General features: G+C 35.6%; 1 protein-coding gene across 1 annotated transcript; it reads left to right on the top strand.

Annotated features, from left to right (window-relative positions):
- The first annotated feature begins 3,099 nt into the window (after positions 1-3,099).
- Positions 3,100-7,947, top strand: LOC149839849 (uncharacterized protein C24B11.05-like). Its single transcript, XM_090004254.1, has 9 exons — positions 3,100-3,228; positions 5,025-5,096; positions 5,175-5,240; positions 5,378-5,475; positions 5,618-5,655; positions 5,765-5,852; positions 6,795-7,070; positions 7,347-7,412; positions 7,697-7,947. The coding sequence occupies exons 2-9, from the start codon at positions 5,042-5,044 to the stop codon at positions 7,850-7,852; spliced, it is 843 nt and encodes a 280-aa protein (XP_089860380.1). The 5' UTR covers positions 3,100-3,228; positions 5,025-5,041; the 3' UTR covers positions 7,853-7,947.
- Positions 7,948-23,710: the final 15,763 nt, after the last annotated feature.

Below are 23,710 nucleotides of genomic sequence, written 5' to 3'. Positions count from 1 at the left end.
GTCATATAAAGCGTAGTGGTAGTGGTAGTGGTAGTGGTAGTGGTGGTGGTGGTGGTGGAGTCCCACTCAAGGTTTTCTTTGTTTTGCTTGGGCGAGGGTTCCTTGTCCTATAAAAAAAATCATGAAGAGAATTTTCCAGTGTTCTCTTTGTCAAGGTATTTTGGTCAAAATCTTCATTAATTAGGACAGTCCACATTTTTTTTGGGTCAATCATAGACTCGTATAGGTTAGAACTACATGGATCTTTGCCTGGATCCATACCTCATGCCTCCTATACGAGAACCCTTATATTTCTGGACCTGGATTTAACAAGATGGATCATAGTTTATGACAGCTTTGAAGCATGCTAAGAAAAAGGTCACATCACTACAAGAAATTAGCCAGTAAAACATTTACGGACACTAATGCATAGCCCTGGTGAAATGGGTTTTTAGTGACCCTAAAATAGGGCAAGAAAAAATGCTTTTACTGGTATTATAAAACATCAATAAAATATTTTTTTAGTGGCACACTAAATAAATGTCAGTAAAGGCAGATAATATAAAAAAAATTATCTGACCTGCTAAACGCAGAGAGACGTTGGAGAGAAGTGATGGCTAGCATATTTGGCCTGCTGGATGTATATATATATATATATATATATATATATATATATATATATATATATATATATATATATATAGAGAGAGAGAGAGAGAGAGAGAGAGAGAGAGAGAGAGAGAGAGATGGTGACTTGCAGATCCGGCCGGCCGGATGCGTGGGGAGAGAGAGAGAGTACAGTCGATGGCCGCTGGTGTACGGTGGTAGTGGCACTGATGTCATCAAGCCATGCTGGCTGGAGGTGGTGGACGAAAGATATGCGGATGGTTAGGTCAGACTAAAATAACCAAAAGGGGTTTCGAGTTCGAATATAAATCCTTGGCCTCAGGTCAAATAAGTAGCTAGATTGCTAGGTTGCACTATCATAGCAAAATGGGTCTCGGGTTTGAACTACATGGGAGTTATTTCCTAGCTTGCATATCTAAGGTATAAAAAAAAATCAGCCTCAATTGATTACAAACTGTTTAAGTTGATCTCTAGTTTTAGTCAACCGGCTAAAATTAAACGGACAGGTTTAAGTTTTACTTTACCAGCCTTGTCCTCAGAACGAGCTCAGGTCTGACCAAGCTTGCATTGTAGAGACCAACTGACCGAGACCATACCAACTTCACTACATTGGTCTAGTCCACGACCATACTCAAGCCATAATGCATCCTAAGTCAAGGTTGACCGTTGGGTAGAAGAACCACTTATTCCCACCTACTGTTCTTACAATCCCGATCCAGACCCACTTTATTTCCGGATCAACCGTTAACGATCCGTATCCGGTCAATAGACTCTGCACAAGTTAGGGGATGTTATGCCAAATCGGATATTCTCCGTCAGATCCGATTCGTTCCTTCAACAGGACAAAGGCAGAGAAGGGCCCCGTAAGGGGTAATGGCAATATCGTTATTTTGAAGAAGTCTAGGGGCAATTGCATCGTCCGTGAACGGGAGGCGCAAGAGCGTCCAGAAAATTCGACATCTACAGAAAATGGTCGCGTCGGTTTATGAAAGTGGTCCCCAAAATAAATTATTTTATTTGTTTTGTTATTATTATTCAGCCATTTATTATTTAATGAGTATTTCAAATCACGACCTAACTTTTGTCCCTAATTAATATACTCATCGAACTTTCTCATTTTCAAAATAACCTCAATTTATTTTTGTTTGGGTTAAGCAAATAACCTTATGAGTTAAGCCTTAGGATGAGTTTGCTTGTCACAGAATGGGGTGCCGCGGCACCTGCCACTGAAACAGAATCGGACCCCCTTCCCACGGAAACCATTTTCGCGGAAAAGGGGGATCCATTGCGTAAAATGGCACACCTGTCGATGCAAATCCGTGATGCCATGTTTGTTTTGGCATTGTGGGTGCCCTGAAAACTCACCCCCTATGCTTTTCCGTGAAAAACTTGAATTTTATTTTGACGCAAACACCTTATTATACTATATATTGACCAATTAACTTGTACAAAAATAACTAAAAAATAGTTTAAACCTTTGAACTCTTGGGACCATATATGCTGCCTTCGTTTGCAAGTGCAAATGTTTTTTTTCTTATTTTTTATGAAACAAACCCTAAAGATGTGGTCTACATGTTTTTTTTTAATGAAAATCGGCTCTTAGATTATTCGATTACATCATGTAGGTAAGTTTTTATAAGATTTAAAAAAACACCGGCCTACCATGTACAATACTTTTCTAAATTCTAGAATTATGTTTTTTGGTTGAAAGAACATGATTCAGGAGTCGATCCTCACTATTTTAAACATGTTGAATTCATGTATGAGGTTCGATTGAATCAAAACAACCTACTCCCTAGAGATCCATGGGCATTTGTACCTCCAAGCATTTGAAAACAAACATTGCCTTTAACTCTTCTTTGTCTTGACTCATTCATATTCTCAAGGCAATATAAAGTTGTTGGAATACCCAGCTTGGCATAAACTAAGTATGATTTGAATTTATTGATTTAAAATTTAAAATTTTCCTACTTGGCATGACCCTCTTACATCAGTCTAAAAACAAAAACATGGTTGGAAGTTGTTTTGGAGATCTTACATATTTGATTTGAGATTCCTTCTTTGCACAATGAACGGATTTGGCGTGGGCCCCACGTCAAATCCAACCTTGGGCTCGCTGTCTGGTTTATTTGAATAAGCAATGAACGTATGTCATGCTTAAAGCTAGGCAAATAAATTTATATTATGCCTAAGAAAACTTAGGTATGACTCTATAAGGGTAATATATTTGTTTATCCTTAAACCCGAGATTAGGGTGGTAAAGTATTAAGCATATTTGCTTAAAGGTGGAAAAAGTTTGAGGTATTCTGGAAAATGTAAAAAGTATTGGGTGGTGGCTATTTAGAAAAGTACTCTTTTGTAATATATATATATATATATATACGTTTAAAAATTACTTTTTTTTTTCAAATAGTGAGAGAGAGAAACACTCAACGGCTTCCTCTATATAAAGGCCACCCCTCCCTTCATCTTATTCCCCCTTCTCTTCTTCGTTCCTCCCTTTGCTGCGATATTTATTGAGCCATTACTCCTCTTCTACTGCTTTAACATCTCTCTCTCTCTCTCTCTCTAAGATTGTGTTGTGGCTCTCCCTATCTTCGTTCTGAGCAGATCGATTTTGAGGTAACCTTCCGACCCAAATGCTCCTTGGTGTTAGATTTTTTTGGTTACTACCATTTCTTTTGTTTGACGACGCCTTTGAGTATCTTGATGGCTATTATTGTTGGTGTTAGATTTTTTTTGGTTATTACCATTTCTTTTGTTTGACGACGCCTTTGAGTATCTTGATGGCTATTATCATTTGTTTGTCAACGTCTCTCTCTCTCGCTGTGTTTATGTGGTTCTTGATGTTTGCCATCGTTCTTTGACCGTTTAACCACTGTTCCTCGTTTTCACGATTTAAGAGTGAGTTCTCTGTCTTTTCTTGTCTTTGTTCTTGTTTATGCATCACTTTAACTGATTTTTGGTCGTTTTAATCTTCTATTTTCTTCTGGGGAGTAGTAATGCATTGAAATTTTAGCCTCTTTGGCTTCAATATCTTGGCGTAACTGTTTTCTTAGGCTTATCCTTTCCTTAGTTTAGTCTAAACCACTTTTTTTTTTGTTTCTGTCTGTAGATCTTTTTTCTTGATTGTTTGCCCTAGTTTTTTGTTTTCCTTTTATTTTTATTTTTTGCTTTTATTAAGTCAATTCCATGGCTGATATGGAGTTGGTTTACGACAAAGTCTACTACATTGTATCGTTTTAATTTCTGGACTTCAGTTTAGTTCTGCTGTTTCAGATCTTTTTTGCACATATTCTTCTCTCTTTTTTTTGGTCCATTCTTGATTAAGATATGTAAATTTATACAAATTCCCAGATGTCAATTTTGATTTTTTATGATGCTTCTAAATTTTTGGCTTTTCCTTTTCTCTCATCAACTTACTGTTGTTTGTTTTTAGCATCTCTCTGTTTATTTTCATTTTAATTTTATCTATTTTCTTACTGAGAGGGGTGAATTGGTGGTGTGGTCCAGCCAAAGAGTTTTTGCTTTTTCATTTCTTCATTTATATTTGCTTTGTTCTAGTCAGGCTTCTGAATTCTTTATGAGGCTTTTTTTTGGGGGGGCGGTGGGTTGGGGATTTGGTATATGGACCCAAACAGTACAAGTATGCTGGCAGATTTCATGATGGTATCATGGTTTTGATTGGTAGTTTGTATTCTGGGGTGATGGCATATTTTCCTCCCTCTCTCTGGGTGAACCCCATGGTGTGATGCCCACCTGGTATCCTAGTGCAAAGAAAAGTTTCCCCACCCATTCAGTGTAAAAGATTCAACTGGGCAGAGTCGATTCATGTGGAAAATGAGTTCACACCTTTTTTGGTATGAATTTCATAGGAAGTGGAACCACTTTTCCTCCTGGTCTGTTGTAGGCTTTTATCTTTATCAAGGACAGCGTTCATGACCAATTGAAAATTTTCAATGGTTTCTGCAAATGGACCAAAAACTATTTCATACACAATTCCAAGGTCTCTCTTAAAATGAGGACTTTGCCACTTGGTTCTTGGTACGTCACCTTAGGGGTCTACAGTGACCCTGAGGTTGCGGGCCGTTTGGCTTCATTGGGGTTTTGACCATGAGGGAAAGAAAAAATAACCTGCTTTTCTATTGAAAAAAGAACAGGAATTTCTTCTCTTGCGCAGATGCACTTTCCTATCCAGAAAAAGGGGATTAGATGTGATATTGAATTGTTCTCCACTATCACATTTTTTCCCAGCGTATCCCACTTTTCTGTGTAAGTGGATGCATCAAAATACACCATTAATGTTTGTATACTGTTGCTTTTTTGTTGCTATACTTCAATGGAGTTCCAATCACGGTATATTTTGTTAATTATTTGTAGTTTTAGTTGTTGACGCTTGTTTAGTTCTGATCTTCCAGTTTCTTGTTAACAAAACATGGAGGACCAATACGGGCATGTTCGCACACCGAAGTATGAATGCCTGTTGTTTGGTAAGGCTACTTCATCTAGTGAATTTGGAAGAAGTTTTTTTTTGGGTACCCTATACTCATTTCGATATTGTGTGATAGATCTAGATGATACTCTATATCCACTAAGCTCTGGTTTGGCTGCTGCATGCGGCAAGAATATTGAAGGTAAACACCTCATCTTCAGTTACAAATGTTTGTGTTTGAAAGTTCATTGTCTTCAGTGAAATTATGTTCAGTTTTCTCTTTCTTTAACCTCAAAATAATGAATTATTCCTGGAAAATTTGTTTATTTTGGAACTCAGACTATATGGTTCAAAAGCTTGGCATAGAGGAAAGCAAGATATCTGATATGTGTACCACCTTGTATAAAAATTATGGGACGACATTGGCAGGCCTTAGGGTATTTTATTCTTTTTCTCGTTTCTTTTTATTTCCATGATCTTCGAACTTAAGCTTTATTGAATATCTCAATCTGCATATGTTCTTCTGGGGCTTTCTGTCCTCTACATTGCCTGATTGCTATCAACCATTTGTTTGGACAGGCTATTGGCTACAAAATTGACTATGATGAATATCACAGGTACCATCATCTCTGCTTCCAATATTTTCCACTAAATTACAAAGATATGTGTAGTTTTAAATCGTTATGTCTTACTCTTGTTCTTTTTTCTTTTTCATCTCTTCTTTAGCTTTGTGCATGGAAGGTTGCCTTATGAAAAACTCAAACCAGATCCTGTGCTGAGAAATTTGTTGCTTAGCCTACCATTGCAGAAATTGGTAAGTTATTCGAAAATTTTCTTGGTAGGAATTTTATAATCAAGATATTGGTCTCCAACTTTGTTGTCATTATTGGTGTGGTTGTCTTTGTCTCCGGGATGGAGTTTTAGATGTTTCTAGGCTGGATGCTGCCTATTTAGCCACAAATGCTATACTCTGGCCTTAAATGGAGCAGGTTAGGCTGTTGGCCCAGCTTATTCCACGTTGTCTCCACAGTTGCACTATTCTTATACATTCATTACAGAAGACTCCATGAAGATTGCTGTATTATTGCCCTATGACCATATATCCATGTGATCTACCAGGCCCATCTGGCTTTTGCACCTTTCCTTTGAAGGATGGCATGCATCATGGAAGCATGATCAACCATAAGGGCATGCGGATAAACTTGGCTGGGTAGAGAGATTGATCAGACACAATTCTGGTCTTTGTTGGGCAGGTAGAGAGTTTGAGGACACACCCAGAAAATTACAGATAACAAGCCTTTGTCATGCAAATTCATGCTTTAGTAGACGTTAAGGGGCCTTTTGACTCTTGAATGAGTGCCAATTCTGTTTCACCAACTCGCAGAACAAAAGTTGTCAACTATATGACATGATTTTTCCTTGTTTTCTATGGAATCTTAAGTCCTTGTTTCACCAACTCGCAGAACAAAAGTTGTCAACTATATGGAATCAACTAACTTCACTAGCCGAACATGCTTAGTATCGACCCCCTTAGTTCTTTGACTAACATGTGACCAACAGAACCATGAGTACAAAGTTTCATGCATTCTGTACATGAATAACATGGTTACTGGGTGCACAGTTCATATCTTCTTCCGGAATATGTTATTCTCAACAGAAAACTTGACAAAATTAGCCATCTCATATTCTTGGACGTGTCCATGTGAAGAGTCTGTTTTATTCACAGGACTAATAACAATTTTTGTATGTAAAACAGATTTTCACGAATGCTGATGAGATCCATGCGGCCAAAGTTTTGGGTAGGCTTGGTTTGGAAGGCTGCTTCGAAGGAATCATATGTTTTGAAACCCTTAATCCCATGAATGATTCAAATGAAGATGCAGATTGTGGCTTGTCTTCCACCTTTGATAATTTTGATATCCTTGGCTTATCGCCTAATTCTGAGCTTCCAAATACTCCAGTTGTCTGCAAGCCAGCGAGGGATGCCATTGATCAGGCCATTAAGATTGCCAATGTCAATCCTCACAGGATGGTAAGTACTTTTACAAATAATCAGGAACATATCTGCACTAAAAACTAAAAGAGATATCTGTAATTTGAGTTTAGCTTGTTGTTTTTGTAGTGATACATATAAGATTAAGAATCAAGTAATAGAATTCTTGGGCAGCAAGCCAGAGACTTGATTGTAACATGCAATGTGTAGGGGTCGCCGTCATTTTCATTTGAACAGCAAGAAAGTAAACACGAAGAAGGTGAATTTTTTATTTAACAATAATGGAGCTCATGGTCATGAAAATATGTTTTGCAGATATTCTTTGATGACAGTGTCCGCAATATCCAGTCTGGGAAACGGGCAGGACTTAACACAGTATTGGTGAGTGTAACCCACTCCTAGGTTCTGTTTTTTGTATAGCCATTAGAAGCAGGTTGTAGTTGCACAAATCTTCTTCAAAATTAAACCGTATTTCTTTGAAAAAGACAAAAGTAGTGATTAATTAATATCAGGAAAAGAAATAAAAGATACAAAGAAAGTATGGTAAACAAAAATGTTTGTTTCTTTGTTCCTTTACCCATGTATCGTAGCAAACAAGATAATGTCATCTTTATGAGATGATACTGAACTGACAGTGGAGGTTTTGGTTGGTATCTTCTCTGTAGGTGGGAACTCCTAATAGAGTCAAAGGTGCAGATTTCGCTCTAGAGAACATCCATAACATCCGGGAAGCACTGCCTGAGCTTTGGGAAGGCAAAGAGCAAGCAGAGAATGTCAGATATGCTGGTGCAGTTGCTATAGAGACGCCGGTCACTGCTTAGTGGAGGGGAAGATTGAGTTGGCTCTCATTTGCCTGTAAAAAATATGATATATTCATAGTTTATGAGTAATGAATAAAATTTTCAGCTTAGTCTCAGATCTCTTGCAAACCATCTAATTTTACAAGTATTCTGGAATAGGGATGTAAATGAGTTAGATCTAGGATAAACTGCTAGTTTTGTGATTTTTGGCTGTTCCGACCGATTCAGATCCGACTCTCCCATTCATTTAGCCTGTTTTGGATCCGATCCTTGCTTCCCAATTGTGGAAGAATAAATTGAACTCTAAGAGGGATTGACACAAATAGTTCATGGGTGAAATCTAGTTATTTGGGTCCTGGGTGGTTGATAGGATAAACTGCTAGTTTTCTTACAGACATCCATCAAAACAATGAACAAGCTAATTGTGAGCCGTTCATTTTAAGACATTATGATGCCGTCCATCCAAAATAGGAACGACATCGAAAAAAAGAGTGAGGCCAATCCAAGTGATGGGCATCCTATTTGTACAGATTTTGGATGCCGTGTGTGAGGCCTCTCTCTCTCTCTCTCTCTCTCTCTCTCTCTCTCTATATATATATATATATATATATATATATATATATATATATATATATATATATATATATCCAAACCGGCTCACGAATTAGCTGTTCCCAAAAGATTGGGATGCTATATTTTATTATTTGAAGGCTCAAGCAGCCCACAATAATGGAATGTTTTTTATTGCCTTTGTTTTTATTTGAGGCTGATAATGATGTCCCAACAGATATTGCCTACAAACTCAAGGGGAGGAAATTAATGACTTCATTAACCAAAAACCCTAAGGGCACCAATGGCATCAATCATAACACACTAGAGGCCCCAAGGTTTTCTACTTAAACCTATAATTCTTGATTTAAGTAGTTATTGACCCATTGAATCAAGCAGGAATCAGATGTCATTCTGAATTTAAAATGCCAAGTAGTAGTACGGTCACTTTGAATCTTATGCTTAATATGATAAATCACACGCAAATTCCCATCATAAACATTTTATTGGAACCCCACATAGGCCTGTCCTCTCTTCATGACAAACTATCATGCCCAAATACCCCTGGTTGGTAGTTGGTACACCACATTGTGCCGCTAATATATTTTTTGAAAATTTTACAGAAACACGCCACATTTTTTACATAATTACATAAATATGCCTAAGTTTTGAAAATTTACCATACCCATTAGGTTAGTAAAATAATTCTCAAACACCCGCCTACCTCAACTAAGGAAGGTTTACAATGGTTAAACCGTGGCTAGTCATGTTAAAATGATGATATTACCCTCTTTTCTACCATTTTACCAAAACCTCATGTTTAAACATGAGGGTTTATTACCTTGTGGTGGACATTGCAGGTTTAAAACCCAATGGTATGTTGAGTAACTGGTGGGGGTCTGCCTAACCCCAACTTGCCTATCAAAAAAAAAACATGAGGGTTTATTCACCACCCGCCGATCTAGGCGAGTATGCAAATTCTCAAAAGTTAGTCATGTTTTTCTAATTGTATCGAAAGTTAGGTGTGCTTTTGCAAACTTTTTTTTTTTAACTTTTTTTTGGTATGAAATACAAAAGTTTGTTAAAAAGCTGGGGCCTGCCTATCGGGTGTGATGTTTAGTATGGGAAAAGGTTAATATTGCACGTTTACTGCAAAAGTAAACTTAAAAGCTAAGAAAGAGGAGTCATTGACTATAATTGGTGTTATTAACAATGCTCAATAATTGACCAAAAAAGCCTAAAAGTCATAAACAACTTAAATATGTTTCATGAGGACAATTAGTGTTGCAATTAATTAGGAAGTCCTAATCCTAATGACAGCAAAAGAATGAAAATGACAACCAAAGTTGCTGTCAGATAGTGCAGTAAAGTTTAAGACCTATAGTTACTAAATTGGCTACTCGAGGTTAGCCTTCACCAACTTAATTCCTCTAGAATTCAAACAGACCAAATCATACTTGATCCATGAATAATTAACCATGAATTATGAGCTATGTCACAAAGATTTGTGGACACGAGGACATGATGCGAGTTTGACTTGGAAGTTGGATTTTTTTTTTCAGAAAATAGAACAAGGACACAGAAATTTTAATAAGTAAAAAGTTCTTTTTTTGATATTTTACTTATAAAAATATTTTTATTGGAAATTTATTGGAAAGTATTACAGTATTATTAAAAATATAAAAATAATGCCTCTTTGTTTCATTTTCATGATGTGTGAATGGAAAAGGTCACTTTTCTTGGAGCCCACACAACTGGCAGCATGAATAATGATGGGTTTAGAATATTTTTATAAGGGTAGGTGTGACTGAGAAATTACATGAAAGTTGATGGAAGAAAGGAAAAGTTGCCAGATCAGCCCATTCTTGTCCCTCCTTGCTGTTGTTGTTTGTTTCATTCTACGGTGAGAAAGGACTAATTAAGCTTCCTTGCCAGCTCAGCCTTTTCTCACTTCATGAGAATGAGACGTTTTGTTGGATGGGATGTGCCCCTTTGGTATGAAAAACATGCACCTTAGAATAATCATTGCTAGTAGCCTTTCCTAAGGGAAAAAGGCGTGAATAGACTATCAAACATAATCATTGGTGAGGATATTTCAAGGAGAGATTTTAAAAAGTTTATGAATCTTAGGAATATCTTGAGAAAATCTTGAGAGTTTTAAAAAAATTGAAAAAAATATTAATAACAACAAAAAAAGCTAAGAAAATAACAAGTTTGCATTGTTTTTCTTTCAAAATATAAAGAAACATGTTTTAAAGGTTTTAAAATATAAAAAAAATAAAAAAATAAAAAATGCAAAAACTAAAAAAATGTTTTTTTTTCTCAAAAAATATTGTGATATTATAGCTATATTTTGTTTCTGGTGATATTTTGAAAACATCGTGATATATTCTTGATATTATCAGCTACTTTGAAATAGTCGATAATATTGCGATATTTTTCCAAAATATCGGCAATATCAATGACAGTGCTACCAACATGGAAAATACCCATGGTGTTCATGTTTGTTTCACCAATGGTGGGAAAAGGACCTTTTTCATATGAAAAAGAGTCGCTTTTACCTTATCATGATTAACCTTTCGACCCAACTTTTTCATATGAAAGGGGCACAAATTATGAGGAGGTATGTAATTGTATTTGGAGGTTAGCTCAAAGGCTGCAATCAAACCTCTTTTCATGATGGATCAGACAATCAATCAAAAGCATCCGAAAAGTAGTGAAATCAAATTCCAATTTGTACACCATTTATTTTAGCACTTTCCATGTCCTATCTTTGTTGGCTAGTGCATCTGATAAAGCAGCATAATGCACATGCTAAAGCATAAAAAATGGTGTGATCCAACCCAACCCATTTCTTAGTTTGTACTGTAAATCCACATCCTGTCATGTGGATAAGGCTGAGGATACAAATATCTTTATTAAAATTTTAACATGAAAATTATATGAGAAGATACAGACCTAACATGTGTGACAATGTACATCCAATTGAAACCTGTTAAGCTATAGCTGGAATGGGGCCAACACAGACCTAATCCACGCATAGAGGAGACTACTTGAGATAGGCATGTCCGTCAAGAAGCATCACACACACACCACACACACACACACACACTATATATATATATATATATATATACATAAGGTGGTTCGGTTCAATGATATCTTAGGGTCGTACACACTCTTGTTTGTATGGATATAGCTAGATCCGACCATACATATTTAGCATAGTTTATTTACTATGTTAGAACGTTTTATCATGTTTAATACATTCTAAGATCTTATTTTCGAGACAGTGAAAATCAGTGTCTCACAATTCATGAAAATAAGGGTAGTCCAGAAATGATATAAAATATCACATTTCAGTCAACTTTAAAACATAAAAATAGTAAATAGGATATGTTAAACATGATCCAAAGATTAAATTTGCATTTTGAGCTTAGATCTATACAAATCAAGTGTGTACCACCATAGAAGCACCCACACACAAATATATGTGTAGAGAGAGAAGGGTAGCTGCCTACTCTAATTTGTACCTATCACCAGCCTACCAGGCTTTTGATGTTTTTTTTTTCTTGTTTTTTTCAAATCTGACTATGCAAATGTGTTCTACATGCTTAATTTTATATACAGAGGTGGACTCTTGGATCATCTGATTCTGATACATAGGTAGTTTTTATAAGGTTAGAAAATTGACAGTCTACATTTTTCATAAATATTAAGATAAAAAACTTATAGTTTTGATAGAAAAACAAAATCCAAGTATCATTTTCCAGCAAATCTTCTATGCCAAATGCACTTGTGAGGTAAGAATTATAAAAAACACCCCCAAAACCCTGATCCACTCGCGGTAGGCTCCTTACTTAGGAAAGTACCTAGTCCCTGTATGGGATAGCATTTGCTACCCTCTGGTTACCCTAGTTGGAGCTCATACAAGTTATTTTGATCAAATATGACCTCATAGATATGTTCAACATAGTCAAAATAGTAGGAATAACCCCTTGAATTATAGCTTTTCAATGTCAAAATGTGTTTTTATCTGATTTTTGAAAATTCGGTACATTGTGAGCCATTGATTTTTTACCCCTAATAACATATATATCAGATAAAACATGATCTAAAGGCTAATTCCTACTAAACTTAATACTTAGATCACATTTGAAAGGTTAGATGTGCAAAACAACTTAAAAAAAATAAAAATATTACATTTTACTAGGATCAAAATGTTCATAAATATTAGGTATCCAAAAATCATGTATTTTTGTCAAGAAAGAGTGATCTAACAGTCGATTCCTAGCAAACGGACTATGCTGAACACATCATCTGGTCACATTTGCAAAGAAGCATTGGAAATACTTAGTTCACTCTAATTCTCATATTGCCTACTTAGTTTTGTGGCTACCGCCAGCCTACCAGGCTTTGAAAGAGTTTTTTTCTAATTTGTCTAAAATTTGACCATATTGATGTGATCTACATTTTAATTTTATACGTATTGACTCTTTGATTATTCTATTACACACCTAGGTTTTTATAAGTTTAAAAAATCGATGGTCTATAATTAATTTTAGAAAATATTCAATACTTAAAAAGTCATATTTTTTATCAAAAACTTGATCCAAGTGTCATTTCCTACCAAATCAACCATGATGAACACATTTTTAGGGTCAGATTTGCAAAAAACAACACTAACACATTCACTGGTGGTAGGCTGGCAGTAAGCTCAAAAAGTGGTAAACAACTACCACTTTTCTTATATATATATATAGGGGAATGAGAGCCTCCCAAACATCCCCAATAATTTTTTTTGGTTTTTTTTTTTTAAATCTGAGATGTGTCCAGCATGATTGATTTACTATAAATCAACACTTGAATTATGAATTTTTGGACAAAAAAAATGGTATTTGGAGCCTAAAAAAATTATGAAAATTGTACGCTGTTGATTTTGAAACTTATAAAAACCTATCCATGCATCTGAATCAAATGCTCCAAGAACTAATTCCTATAAAAAAATATTAAAAATCCAATAAAACATCTATTGGAGAGATTTGGTAAATTTTTATTCCTATATATATATATATATATATATATATATATATATATATATATATATATATATATATATATATATATATATATATATATATATAGGAACGAAAACCTCCCCAATGAAGCTGGACTGCCTGATCAATTTATGATCAAACTGTCCATGTCTACCCTATATGTGGATACCCTAAACCCCATGTCTCTCCTCTCACTCTGGCTCTCTCTCACTCTCATCTCACTCCTCGCCCTCTCTCTCTCTCTCATACAACGACATTATCTGAAAACACCCCTCCGATCTTTCTATCGTTGCCTTCTGCCTCTTCCATGGAGGCGACGTCTAAAAATTGCTGGAGGAAGGTCGCCCAATTCACGACCGTCCTCGAATCTGGCGTGATCGCAAGGGCTGGCCTCGATGAGATGGTCTGACACCTCTAATCGTTGGACCTACGTGGCGAGTGGGGGTGTTGTAAACACCTCAAAATTTTTAGGTTCATTTCGGACACTCCCCTTTCACAAAAGCCGACCCTCTGTAGTACAGTATAGGATTCTAACCCCTAGGTCCATTCTAGTTTAGGTATCATTTTATCCTATTTACCTATAAAATTACTATTTTACCCCTAGGCCACCTTAGATCCATGTCAGTTAGACCTGGCCAAGCTCATTTTAAGTTCAGAAGAGTTAAAATGTCAGTCATTTCTAGCTTTTCTGAGCTCACGATGAGTAGATCCTATTCATTTTTTATCATTTCAGCTAAAATTGGTTCATTTTACATGAAATAAGCTCATTTCCAGCTCAAATTCAAGCCAATTGTTCCAAAGTCAGTCAATTCCAGTAGATCACATTTTCCTGTATCTAACTTGAGTTCACCAATAGTTTAAGTGGTCCAGTTCCAATTCAAATCTATTTTCCATATTGTTGGAGTTCACTTTAGTCCATTTCAGCTCATTTTAGCTGAAATTAAGCTAATCATAGATAGAATTTAGCTTGCTTAAGCTCCAAATTTAGTTCACCTCAGTATAACTGACTTTTATTTTAGCTAAAACCCAGTACATTCTCGTCACTCACTTCACTCTACAGTGAAATTCTCACCATTTCTCTGAGAATGGTGTCATTTCCTGATCACCTGGTCTAGAGAGCTAGTTGAGTCAGTGTCTTTTTAGTTCATTTGAGTTTAGAAAACCTAGAACCCAGTTTCATCCACTTCAATCCAGTTTAAACCAGTTCAACCCAATGTCACTCTTTGCCCTAAGGGGCAAAATCATTTCTTGATCATTTTATTTAGAACATCAATTTTGTCAATTCTCCAAGCTGGGACTATTTTCAATCTAGACTCAGATCAGTTCCTTTATCTAATATTTTATTTATATCTGAGATCCAAGTAATATTTCAATTTGGATCAGATCCAATACCAGATCTGATATCCAATATCCATTCTTTATTCTGGACCTCGATCCTTTTATTCCATTCACTCTATTATTTACATCCAGAGTCCAATTTGCTTTCTGAACCTGAATTATCTTATCAGATATCTAGAATCCAATCATTTGCCATCTTGAATCCGTTCTTCAATTCAAGATCCATTTCTGATCCAGGACCCACTTTTTAAGTTCATCTCTGATCCGGGAGCCATTCTATCTGTTTTATCAAGATCCAAGATTCACCTTCCGATTCTGTCCATATTCTTTCATCATTTTTGAAAATGGGACAGACTCACGGTTCGAGATCCAGATCCATTTATCATTTTAAAACTTTAGATCTAGATTCGAATTCAATTTTTCTTCTGATTTTAAACTTGGGTTCAAAACTAATCTTTTAAAACTAAAACCCAGTGCTTTACATTTGACATTTTGAAATGCTTTTCAGAAAAATATCTTTTCAAATGTGTCAAATCTAGAGCTGGATCAGGCTTTGATTTGGATTTTTATCAAACTTGAACTTCAAAATGGATCTTATATCCAATTTATTCCAAAAGGGACCCACCCAAGTGGCGTCACCTATAGATTTAGCTTTTTATTTTGTCCTTCTTGTTATTTCAGAAGTTTAGTTGGTTTAGGATTCCATTTTCTCTTTTTTTTTTAACTTGTGATTTTATCTTTTCATTTTAACTTTGTTTTTAAAACCTTTAATTTGTTTTCAAAATCAAATGCGGGACCCACCTAGGTGGCACCACATTTGGATTTGTTTCAATAGAGTTTCAAATGGTTTGAAGTTTGAAAAGTCAAAAAGTCAAAAGTGGATTCAATTAGGAAAATCACCCCCCCTAATTTTCTCTAATTAAATGATAATTAAGCTAATTAGGATCCCTATCTTTAGCTAAAAATTCTATAAATAGGGTACAAGGGGTGGACATCCAGCCCATCAATCTCTCATCTCATCCCTCTCTCCCTTATGCTTTCTCTCTCCCTTGACTCCTCTTCCAGCCCAAGTCTTGCATGAATCTTGATTCTGGCCACACAGTAACAATATTATTTTGAGTATTTTTTGTCGTTTGGATTTAAATTTTTTTATGAGGATTAGATACATATATTGGCATGAATCTGGCAAATTTTTATGTTTTTTGGGTATCTAATGACCTGTTTATAAATTCAAGAACCGAAACTTGTTTTCTGCACTGTCAAAACACTGTGCAGAATGAGGAGCAACTTGCCGGAGTCATATCTCTCTAACCGAAGATCGTATTTCAGATTCATAAAAAGTGACATCTTTGTCTATGTATCTAGTTTATTTTGTGTGATTTTTTATGGTGGTTTACTATTTTATTTTCACCTGACAAAAGAACCTATTCTTCTTGAACTGCCAGGCACGGTTCAGATCCAGGTTCATCTTGCCGAAGTGATATCTCCCTAACCAAAGATCATATTTCTGATCCATAAAAAGTGATTGATTTTTCTGCATGTCTAGTTTTTGTGGTGTAATTTTTATAATTTTTAATTGTTGTTCACTATTTTCTTGAAACCCAAAACCGTAATCTGTTCTTCTTGAATTGTCAAGCATGATTCAGATCTTGGATTATCTTGTCAGAGTGATATCTCCCTAACCGGAGATTGTATTTCTAATCCGTAAAAAGTGACTGATCTATCTGCGTGTCTAGTTTTTGTGGTGTAATTTTTATTATTTTTTATTATAGTTTACTATTTTCTAAAAACCCAAAACTGAAATCTTTTTTTTTCCTAAACCACCAAGCGTTGCTCAAATCCCAGACCATCTTGTCAGAGTAATTTCTCTCTAACCAAAGATGATCTCTCTGATCCGTAAAAGTTGATATCTTTGTTTATATATCTAGTTTATTTTATGTGATTTTGGTGATTTTTGTAGGTCATTTGCTATTTTATTTTAATCCAAAATTGAGGTTTGTCTTTCTTGAATCATCAAGCGTTAATTGCCAGAATCAAACGCCTATTGCCGAAATCATATCTCCCTAACCAGAGATCATTTTCCTGATCCATAAAAAGAACTCTCTTTGTCATCATGTTTAGTTTATCCTTGTGAAATTTCATAAATTTTCATCTCTATTTGATATGTCATTCTGATTTGACACTGTGGCAGGTACATAATAGCATGTTTAAGAGCCTTTTTTCACCCTTTTGTTTAATATTTGTTTATTGAATAATCATAAAAATTTATTTTTTGATTATATATTATTTTTAGGGTTGCTAATAGTGTCTATGACAATTTTCATGATTTTTATAAGTCATTTGATATCTTTTTTAATTGTTTTGCAAAAATCGGATGCCCGTAGAGTCCTGTTTTGCTGAAATATGGGCAAATTTAATCTTTTTAATTTATTTCATTATTTTCATGATTTCAGACTTAGATGATGTTCTTGATCATGTCAGGGTGGTCTCCACCCGATTTGGCATCATTTTGAATCCATTTGGTCTTCAAATTAAGCATATTTTAAAGATCTTTTCTGAAAAACCCTGACTTCAACCCTATTTCGCAATTAATATCAATTTCTAAGGGTATTTTGGTCATTTTGCTGTTAATTCAAAAATTCTAATTTTATAATTAGTTCAGTCTCATATTTTATTAAATTATGCATATTTATTTAGTTTTTTTATAATTTTTATTTTATTAATGCAGGGGAAAAGACTTATATCCAAATAAATCCCTCAAATTCTAGATATTGTTGGATAAATCCAGAAAAGCCTATATTTTTCTACTAACTTGTTTGCTAATTTTGCAGGAAAGTCCAAGATTGTATTTTATTTATTTATTTATTATTTATTTATTTAATATATATTGTAATCAAAAGCTAAAAATAGTGGAAATTTCTTTTTCTGCATAGATTAGGGTTGCATTTGCATATAGTTTATTTTCAATATTAATTACTATGGTTGATAATTTATATGTATATTTCAAATTCTACAATAATAAACATGAATGGCACGTGCACCTTCTTTTATAAAGTTGGTAAACTTAGTGGAGTTCACATTTGTGACCATAGTTAGAATACGAATGAAACTCAGATTTATCATCTTCTTTTAAGTTACAAACAACGTACACTCTTAGTCTATCTTAAAAAATCATTGCATATTTTCAACACTTCTATTTCAAAACCCTCCTTTTAGGATTTAATGAGATATATTCAAAGCATATTCATGGCCATAGTCAGGGATATGTAGCGAATTTATTTCGTTCAAATTCTATAAGACACAAAAACCCCTTTTATATAAAATAAATTTCTAAAATAAAGGAGGATTTCGCAATAATTTTTCTCAAATCCTTTTTCCAAAAAGAGTTTTTACAAACTGCATCCATGCATCATTTAGATTTAGGTTGCATTATTTAGACTTAGGCTCTAAAGGTCCTCCGCCCAATCTATTTCTCTTTTCATAAAAATCAATTTTCTCAAAATATCATTTTCAAAAGTATTTTCCAACAATTCCAAGCATGCATCATGTTTTCAATCAATATTTTTTTCAAAAAAAATCATAGTACATATATGATTCTTTGTGCATTCTAGGACTTAAAATAATTTTCAGACAGTTAAGCAAGCAAGGCACAATATTCGATCATTGGTTTGATTACCCCTGGTTATGGCGCTAGGAATGGTTGAACCTTGTATCGACAGGCGAGTCCCATTCTCTCTTAATTTTTCTATATTTTCAAAATGGAGGTGAGTTTTTCTTAAATCTTTTCAAAAGGTCAGTTTGACTTACAAAAGTAAAATTTTGCATAATAACAAGTTTGACGACCGAGATGGGACTTGTCATCGTTTGATCGACTATGTGCTTTGCCTTGTTTGACTGAATGAGTTATTATTCTACAATATCAACTTTTTACTTGTGAACCTAGGAACCTAGAATCTAACCCAACTGACATGATGCATGTAGACTTAGGCATAGTTTGGTAGGACCGATTGAAGAGGTCTATTCATGCTCACTTAGACCTAAGTCAAATACCACCCTCCTCAATCTAGGTGTTCAATGCAAACCTTGCATGCAAGTGTATGCTTTTTATGCTTGGCAAAATTCTATCTATTTAGGTCTTAGAGCTCTCTGATTTCTTACATGCTGATCATATTTTAAAAACATCTCCTAACTATATTGTTCCGGCCACCACGTTGCTGGGCTTTCTCACTGAACCATAGTTTGAGACAAAACCTCACAACTAGGTCACTTATTTAGACTAATAACCCCCCTGCCACGTAACGAGGGACATAGTTCAAGGTATATCGACAAACGCTCAAGGATGTTGGAAAAGCATAAACTTAGAACCAAATAAATATTTTTATGCCACGTACATTGAGCTTCGGCTCGAGTATATCGGCATAGCATGATTGGACACAAATGATCTAAACCTTAGAGTCGGGTTAGGGTCCTATGGGCCTTTTCAAAATGTTTGCATGATAGAGTCAGCTTTTAGGGAGCGTTGTATGCACATCTTTGATTATGCAGTTTTTTTGTTGTATGAATATGACTCTGTAGAGTTTCTTGCTTATTCTCTGCATTTTCTTACATGTTTTAGAATAATTTTCTCAAACCTTGGAGGTCTTTCCAAATTTTTTCTCTATTTTCAAAAAACTCTAGGCGTGTGTTTTTCCTCCTCATTTTGGGTCTCAAATCTTCAATTTCGATCTTGCCATATATTATCTCTAGTTTTTCTCAAACTTTGTCATCCTCTTGTCTTAAGCTTCTTATATTTTTCAGTGTGCTCCAATGTCATTCAGCCAGAATGACACTATTTTTCCTGAAGACCATATCTCATATGAGATAAGGCATGGTCTTCCTTAACCATCCCCTTTGTTCTGCAGAAAGCTTTGGCATTATAGTATGGTTCAGACGAGGTCTGGGAAAAGGACAGTTTCACCGCAGTTCAGAAGAATCACAGTAGAAGAGAGAATGAGTTTCCCAAGTTCATCAAAAGGATAAGGCCAACAAGGTGGGGATGACATCGATCCCGCCATGTATACACTGTTTCAGAAAATGATGACGAAAATATTGTCAGAACAAGCAGAGGCAAGTTCAGGGAAGGTGCCCTTCAAGAAGAAAAACAAGGGCAAATCAGTGAATAAGCATATCAAGATAGCCAGGAAGAAAATCCAGCACAATAGTGCTTCGAAAGAGACAAATTTAGTAGGAAAAGTCTCTGAAGAGGAGCAGGAGGCGTTTCTACAAACTCCACCATTTAAAAAGCTTATTCAGATTCAAGAGCCTGAATCCATTAACCAATTGAAGATTTGTTAGGGTAACTAGGGTTTCAATACTTTCAAGCTAGTCACCATTTTTTGCATTTTAAAATAACTATGAAAAAAAAGAAACCATAAAAAGTGCTAAAAAAAATTTGGCGATATATAGCGAGATTTAGTAAATCTCATGATATTTTTGCGAGAAATTGTCAAAAAAAAATCTCATAGATTTTGTAAATCTCACAAAATTTAGCCATTTAAAACTTTTACAGTTTTCTCATATTTTTTTTGTGAGATTTTCGTAAATATCATAATATTTGTCACCATGATTGTGCGTTATCGCACAACGAGGTTTGTCATAAACCTCAATTCATTCATTGATGTACGAGCATGTTTGGTAGTACCACTGTGATGAGAATAATCCCATTTTTTTGAAAAAAGAAGACCAACCAAGAAATTTGAAAATTTAATGATTTCTCGTACCTCAATTAAGGGGCATATCTGGGTCATTCCTAGATACAAAATGGAAGTTCTTGACGTGACCAAAGTTTACGTAGTCGAATTCTCGCATTTGTTGATTTCAAAAGAAGACTCAGTTGCAAATATCTGAATCGTGAGAGTCTCATCTTATTTAAAGTTTGAACCAAGTAGGAATAGTGTTTTGAATAATACTCCAACATTTGGAAGATGTTCGATGCATACAAACATAGAAACTTTGATGCATGCGAGCATGAGAGTCTTATTTTATTTATAGGATAAGTGGTGCATGTGGACGCCAATTATCTAAAGCATGCAAATGTAAACCCTAGTTTAATTTTGTGAAACGTCGAAGGTGTGCAAACTTAAAATCTTGCATTTCAGCCCTTTTTAAAATTGAATTAAAGCAAACATGCACAAAACTATACTTTAAATAAATGCTTGCATAATTTAAAGTAAGCAAGAGTACGCAAAACTACGTATTCTTATAACAACACAATATTCACCAAAAAGACCATCGTAATTACAGTGGAAGTACGTAAACAACAAACTTTAAATAAATACATAATTTAAAGTAGAATAAAAATGTATAAAATTGCATACTCTGAATAAGAATATACATATATATGATTACACATATATCAAAACAGTGTCCGCCAAAATACCATCATAAATAAAGCAGAAATACACAAAACTTTAAATAAATATGTAATTTAAAATAGAATAAGAATATGCAAATTTGTGAACTTTGAATAAGTATATATACATATATATAATTACACATATATCAAAGCAGTGTCCGCCAAAAGGTCATGGTAAATAAAGCAAAAATATGCAAAACTGCATACTTAAAATAAATGTGTAATTCAAAGAAAGCCAAAGTACTCAAAGCTGCGCACTTGAAATAAATGGGTACGTAATGTTCATTAGCTGTCATCTTATGCAAATTTCCCCTACCTCAAAGATAATCTGAATGCTTGACAATTCTAAGCGTAGGTGCTAGTTTGCTCGTGTCTCGATATTCTTGTCTAAGGTACAAAGTCTTGTTAGGTATGCCAATATGGTGCGCTCAAAGGGTTTTTATCGTACTGCAAAAAGAATGAGGTTATAAAAGCATATTCTAGTGAAAGGAGGTGATTTTCGCATCGTTAGGGTTGAACACGAACCTTGCTTGAGCTGATCGGACCGAGCTGAGCTCAAAAATGTTAACCTGAGTGACTATGCTAATGGAATGACTGAGTTGGTTGAGATGCGTTCGCAGGCCGATGTACAACTTGGCTAGAAGTTATCTGAGCCAGGTTTGTTTTATAATAATGACTCAGAACAAACAGGGAGGGGGTTCGGCTTGGCTTAGACTTAACTGAGACGAGCTCAGTTGGGCCCGAGCCAAACCTAACCAAAGAGGGATGGGGCTGGAGCTTGAAGGCTGAGTCAGCTCAGCTAGCAAGCCTAGCCTCGATTCCAAAAAGGACAAGGGAGGCCAGATGGCTGAGCCAATCTCAGTCTCATAAAAAATAGGGGCTGAGCTAGATGGCTAAGCTGGCTCGGTTATCAAACCATGTTGGTTTGATTATCAAACGGAGTCAGGCTCAGTCTCTTCGAAAACAGGAATGAGCCCAAACCCAACCCGAGACCCTGGATGTGCCTTGGCTCGGGGCACCGTGGCCGGGTTGGTGACCCAATCAGGTTGGGCACAACCCAAAAACCCAACGACTCAACTCAATTGGGCTAGTGGGCTCGACAGAGTCGAACCCAACCCAACCCACCCGAGCTGGCAACCCAAATGGGTTGTGGGCTCGACTAAGTCAAGCCCGACCCAGCCCACCTGAGACCTCCACAGGGTTGGACTGGTGGGCTTGACTATGTTGAAGATCCAATCCAGTTACAACTCAAGAAGATGACACACATGGTCAAAGATCTGCAGGCCCGAGATAAGGGCAAGATAGTCTACACCAGTGAGGATTTCTATGATGGCCTCGAAGGGGATGATAGTCTGGAAGATCTTCCGCATAAATTCGTAAAGTTTGATGGGACTGACGATCCCAAGGCCCATTTGACCATGTTTTTCCATAGAGTGCAACTGATTCAAGAAAGACAACAAGGCCCTATTTAGATGTTTTCTCCACAGCCTAGAAGGCACAACAACAAAATGATATGCAAAGCACATCAATCCGATCGAGTTGTGAGAATTTGACAAGGTTGTCAACTTGTTTATCGAACGATTTCAATTCAACATTAAGGCCTTGCCAATCCTCAACCATCTCTGTAATCTCAAGCAGAAGGAAAACAAAAAAGCCAGGAATTTTATTCGTAGGTGGAGATCCACTTGCAACAAGATGAGGAATCCGATCTCAGAGGAACATGCCCTATCCATCATCTTGAATAATTTCTCGCAACCTCTGAGATGTCTTATATCTACCTCCTCATCATGATCTTTCATCGAATTGATAGAATGAGCAGAATGGCTCGAGATGGGGATGGAGAATAGTGTGTTTGAAGGCATCACACTCTCAAAGAGCAGTCAAGTCGCCAAGAAGAAGGAACTCATCACCTTCTCAATGAACATCACCGAAAACAACAATGACAATCACAATAAGAGTGGTAAGAATTCTAATAACAATGGTTCAGGAGGATCTAATCCCGATAGAAATAACAACGAAGACAAAAGGGGCAATGCCTTTAAGCAAAATGACAAGTCTTCCTAGTATAGCTCCCAACCGAAAACAAACATTCAGGAAAAGCCAAAGCATGACGGTTTGGGGTTATGATCACAAATTTACTTCCTTGAATCAGCTGCATGAATAAGTTCTTGAATATATGTTGACTAAAGAGATGATTAGACTTTCAAAGATGGCTAATCCTCCTGTCACATTGGGAAAATTTAAGCATCAATTATGCAAGTTCCATCAAACAATGAGGCACGACACCGAACACTGCTTCGTCTTCAAGAATATAGTGCAAGACTACATTGACAAAAATCTTCTTGTGAAAGATGAGGAAGAGAATCAACCAAAAAATTGATATGTTTTCATCAAGGGGATGAATTGAAAGCTGCAGTGCTAATGTTTTTCTTGTTCTTTTCCTTTTGTCATTTTGTAGGGACAATGTAGTCCCAGTTCCTTTTATGCTCTTTGTCATTTCGGTCCCCGATTATTTATCAACAATCATCTTTATCCATCAAT

The sequence above is a fragment of the Nuphar pumila genome, chromosome 4 (assembly GCF_984573655.1).
Source record: "Nuphar pumila chromosome 4, dmNupPumi1.hap1.1, whole genome shotgun sequence".
Classification (NCBI taxonomy): Eukaryota; Viridiplantae; Streptophyta; class Magnoliopsida; order Nymphaeales; family Nymphaeaceae; genus Nuphar; species Nuphar pumila.
Note: the sequence above shows the minus strand (reverse complement) of the source record. Positions and strands in the feature narration are given on the sequence as shown.

Excerpts from the sequence above, each read along its gene's own strand:
- LOC149839849 (XM_090004254.1), top strand. The coding sequence starts at position 5,042 with ATGGAGGACCAATACGGGCATGTTCGCACACCGAAGTATGAATGCCTG. Across the intron at positions 5,097-5,174 it reads GTATGAATGCCTGTTGTTTG|ATCTAGATGATACTCTATAT; the intron begins GTAAGGCTACTT and ends ATTGTGTGATAG. Across the intron at positions 5,853-6,794 it reads GCCTACCATTGCAGAAATTG|ATTTTCACGAATGCTGATGA; the intron begins GTAAGTTATTCG and ends TATGTAAAACAG.